The 5,169-nt window shown below is 35.4% G+C and overlaps 1 protein-coding gene across 1 annotated transcript; it reads left to right on the top strand.

The window, feature by feature from the left end:
* The first annotated feature begins 2,116 nt into the window (after positions 1 to 2,116).
* On the top strand, positions 2,117 to 4,560 carry LOC124915753 (4-coumarate--CoA ligase-like 1). Its single transcript, XM_047456516.1, has 6 exons — positions 2,117 to 2,518; positions 2,776 to 3,360; positions 3,458 to 3,647; positions 3,738 to 3,883; positions 4,154 to 4,221; positions 4,329 to 4,560. The coding sequence occupies exons 1-6, from the start codon at positions 2,117 to 2,119 to the stop codon at positions 4,558 to 4,560; spliced, it is 1,623 nt and encodes a 540-aa protein (XP_047312472.1).
* The last annotated feature ends 609 nt before the right edge of the window (positions 4,561 to 5,169 follow it).

Genomic DNA, 5,169 nt, shown 5'->3' with positions numbered 1-5,169 from the left:
CCAAGAAGTTTCAAACTAGACTAGAGAGCTATCATATATATAGCTATAAAAAAACAAAAAATGGAGGACCAGTCTAGTTATTATTTGAAAAATAAGATATATATTTTCTTTGGATATTGGTGGTAGTCTATTATGGAAATGAAGAATTGTTCTCATTCACCTAATCATTCACCTAATCTTTAATTTGTCCTCGTCAATTTGTTCTAGTTCTTCATATCGCGCACCACCACGCCCATTATTATGATTGTCTGATTTTTTATAGTCTTCTTCGTAGTGCCTATGGTGTCGTCGACGACATTCATGTTCATACAATCCCTCCACTTCATCCTCCGGTTCATCACGATCCTTTGGCTTCTCATAAGATCGCTCACGAGATTTCTCCCTATCACCCTCTCAATCTCTTCCCTTTTCATGGGATTTTTCCCTACACATGATGGGGTGAACATCAGAATCATTCATATCAAAATGCACAAGCTGAAATTCAGATTCAAAAAACACTAACTGTGTTTGGGAGAGGTACAATTCTAATTCTTTTGTTTGTTTAACAATTTAAAACTAAGAATTCAAATGAAAGAACCAAGGGTGTATGTAGTATTACCGGTCTGCATGACGATCATCGCGTTCCCTTGGTGGCTCCTTTGAACTTGGTGGCTCTCCAGATTACAGTTGTTGCTCTCTGATATTGTGAGAAACAGGCAAATCAGTAAAACTGTTCATAAATATAGCAATTAACCAGAAAAACAATACAATGTCGGTGGAAATAGTCAAACTAAACTAGACAATGGTAACAACCCACTAGTATTTAGTATTTTTTAGTATATAAACGTACTATCTTCATAGTTTTCAAATGTGAAGCGCTTCGCGAAATAAGAAGCCCTTCGCGAAACGAGAAGCCCTTCGCGAAACGAGAAGCCCTTCGCGAAACAGAACCCATATGATCTGTAAATATCATCATCGATATAAGAATAATAATAAGAACAAAAAAATGAACCAATATGAACCAATATAAACCAGTATGAACAAATATGAACCAATATGAACCAATATGAACAGATTTAATTGATTTAGGGTTTGAGTTTGATTAAAAACAGCATAAATCGTTTGAAATGAAGATAATAGACAATAAGAACATAAATTGATTTAGGGTTTTCAGATGGAGATACTGGAAACATTAACATAAATCGATTTGGGTTAGGTTTAGGGTTTGAAATGAAGATATGGAAATAAGAACATAAATCTGTATTATAAACATCGATTCAGGTTAAGGTTTTTTTTATCTTTGTAGATTCAGGGGGCATAGTCGTAGTCGCCGTCGCTGAAGTTTTCACCACCGCCGACGAACAAGAACAGAGAGAGAAGAGAGAGAAGAGAGAGAAGAGAGAGAAGAGAGAGAAACGAAATGAAGGAAATGAAAAAATTTGAGTATTTATATTAAACATAATTCACTTCGCGTTTCGCGAAGTCACTTCGCGTTACGCGAAAAGGGTAATTTCGTCTAAAAAAAATAAAGTGATCACTAGATAAATTTTAATTATAGGGTGACCACGGAGACAAATGCCTCCATCTTTAGGGTCATTTCGTCCAATTTCCCAAATATATTGACAAGAAAGTATACGAAATAATGTATTATCCCTTAACTGGATCGAAAAAATCTGAAAATTTATTTTCTATTTGATTTTCATCCAATTAGAGATGACATGTCATTTCATACCATTTTTTTAAATATATTTTCCACCTTTTATCAATTCTCTTTTCTAATATACCATTCTTTTATGAATAAATGTAAGATTTGAAATATATATAAAAAAAAATAAAACACAATAATTGTTATATAAAATTTAATTATAAAGATATTAATACATTTAAACATTAAATTATGAAAACACAATAAAGATGATTCAACAAGCTTTTACCCATAAGTCAAACCATGACAAAATCGTTCTATCTTCTACTTCTTCATACCTATCATCACCCTACTCTCCTTTATTTCTCTGTTTGTAAACCACCAATCAATTACTCTCTTATCTCATGCTGAAAACATGAAGGCATTGAATTCACCAATTCCCTTATATAAATTATAATTTTTCCATACCATAAGAATCAATATTAGATAAACATGGCGCAAGAGAATGAAGAATACATTTTCACAAGTTGTTATCCGACGGTACCAGTGTCTGATCTCACCTTACCGGAATTTGTTCTTCAAGGGTCGGAGCTATATGCAAACAATGTCGCATTTGTGGATGTCGAAAATGGAAAGAGTTATACTCATGGGGATGTTTTGAGAGAAACCAAGAGGTTCACCAAGGCCCTTAAATCAGTGGGGTTGAGGAAAGGCCAAGTGGTAGTGGTTGTTCTTCCTAATGTGCCTGAGTATGCAATTGTGGCGCTAGGAATTATGGAAGCGGGAGGTGTGTTTTCTGGAGCCAATCCTTCAGCACATGAAACTGAGATTAAAAATCAAGTGGAGGTTGCAGATGCCAAGCTTATAGTTACAGACGCCGCTCACCATGAAAAGGCGAGAGACTACTAACTACTCTCTTTTTTCTTTTTCTTTTTCTCGAACTCATGAGTCATGACCATGATGAGAATATAAATTTTCAAACTTTATTACTAAGTTATAAATCTTCACACTACATATTTTTCTTCTTTTACTTGTTAAGTCTTCTTATATATATATATATATCAACTTTATCACTAAGTTATAAATCTTCACACTACAAACTTTAATTAACTAAAGTTTCTTTTTTTTATAAAATACTTGAAAGTGAACAGGTGAAAGCTTTGGAGATGCCGGTCATCATTCTAGGGGAGCAACGAGTGGAAAACACGATTTACTGGGAAGAACTCCTTGAAGCATCTGATAGAACCGGAAGTGCGTGTCTATCAAACCAAGAACCAGTCCACCAGAACGACCTATGCGCCCTGCCTTTCTCCTCTGGGACGACAGGAATGGCCAAAGGTGTAATGTTAACACATGGCAACCTTGTAGCCAATCTATGCTCCACCCTCTTTGGCATCGATCAACAACTCATTGGGCAAATCACTATTCTAGGGTTAATGCCATTTTTCCACATTTATGGTTTGACTGGAATTTGTTGCGCAACAATAAGGAACAAAGGGAAAGTTGTGGTAATGGGAAGGTATAGAGCCGACACTTTTCTTAAGTGTTTGGTTGAACATGACGTGACTTTTGCTCCGGTGGTGCCAGCCATTGTCTCCGATATGGCGAAGAATCAGATTTTTGAGGAAGTTGGGAAGTTGGTGAAGCTCCGATCTATCATGACAGCAGCCGCTCCTCTAGCACCAGAAGTTCTCTCTTCGTTTAAGCGAAGGTTTCCTCTTATTGAAGTCCAAGAAGTGAGCTGTTCTTGAAATTATAATTAAATTAATTAAATATAGATATGTTGTTGACATGCATGCAATGTTATGTACATAATAATGATGCCATTGCCAGGCCTATGGAATGACAGAGCACAGCTGCATTACACTCACGCATGGGATCGATGGCATTAAAGCAAAGAAGGGTTCGGTTGGATTTATCCTGCCAAATCTACAGGTGAAGTTTGTCAATCCCACCACAGGTACTTCCCTTACCAAGAATACCAATGGTGAACTATGTGTAAGAAGCAAGTGTGTTATGCAAGGTACGTACGTACCCTGTACCAAGGGTATTTTTGTTTGACCTTTAATTAAGGCCTATTTTGGTTCCATAATAATATATATTGGATTCGCAGGATACTATAGGAATGAAGAAGCAACTGCTGAGACCATAGATGAAAATGGATGGCTTCATACAGGGGATATTGGGTATATTGATGATGATGGAAATGTCTTCATTGTTGATCGCATTAAAGAGCTCATCAAATACAAAGGCTTCCAAGTAAATAAATATATCACTTTACACATTTTATTTTGAATTTCTATTATACCAAAAGAATGTACACACTCGAGTCACCCAAAATGTTGTTGGATATCTATAGGGTCTATTCAGCTTTTACTTTTTAATATTTTGTAACAAATAACTTAGCTTAGATTGTTACTCAGTTAACTTCTATATAAGTCTAATTTAGGGTAGCCCTATGCAAATGCATAGTTTGCATCGATCACTCTATGGCGGTGCTTCACATGACATGCACCACGTTCCATGCAGGTTGCACCAGCTCACTTAGAGGCTGTCCTTCTAACCCATCCATCCATTGAAGATGCCGCTGTTGTGCCGTAAGCTTCTTTCTTTCTTAGGCATTCTAATCCTAGATCAAATAATAAAGCCTAAAACATATAGACCATGATTTAAGAAGATAAGAATTTTTAAGGCATTTTGATAGGTTGCCAGATGAAGAAGCAGGGGAGATACCAGCAGCTTGTGTGGTGGTGAAATTAAATGCCAAAGAGACAAGAGAGGAGGATGTGATCGAGTATGTGGCTGCTCATGTATCAACCTACGAGAAAGTGAGGGTGGTTCACTTCGTTGATAATATTCCTAGGTCAGCATCAGGAAAAATACTCAGACGGATCCTTAAAGATGATATGCTTAAAAAGATTAACAGGATAAACTGATTAATTTTAATACTCCTGTTGCATGCCTTGTCAGTCTACAAAATGCCTAAAAAATAACAACACTCGTCTCCATGCTAGTGGATACATGTTAATTTACAACAAGAGAGCACAAGTAATTAAAATAGGCTCAGCAAGTGTACTTGTTTTAAGATTTATGACTTATTCACTCAATAATATAAATGTATGTATGATTCCTAGTATGCTCAGTCAAGTGAGAAAACTACTTATGGACTGTGCATGAGACTCAAATAATAAATTATTATTAATAATAATAAATAATTCCATATTTTGCCTAAAATGGACTGTTGGTTGTTTTGTCAAACAAAAGTCATGCATGTCATGATCCAAAAGTGATCTCATCGATGTCTAAATGAACAAAAGATTACACGGTAATTTGGATATTATATACAAAATAATTTCATCAAAATGATGTTTTAATTAATATATTTCATAGCTAGACACAAATATATATATTATCAAAGTAATAACTAGGATAGAGTGAAGGATGTAGAGGGCGATTAAGGGTACAAACTATAATATAGTTTGAAGAAAATGGGAGGGTTCAAATGATTTTGATAACCCAAATATCTCTAAGTTAAGAATATTTGT

Source organism: Impatiens glandulifera, chromosome 9 (genome assembly GCF_907164915.1).
Source record: "Impatiens glandulifera chromosome 9, dImpGla2.1, whole genome shotgun sequence".
Classification (NCBI taxonomy): domain Eukaryota; kingdom Viridiplantae; phylum Streptophyta; class Magnoliopsida; order Ericales; family Balsaminaceae; genus Impatiens; species Impatiens glandulifera.
The sequence above is the reverse complement of the archived record's forward strand: the minus strand, read 5'-3'. Positions and strand labels throughout refer to the sequence as shown.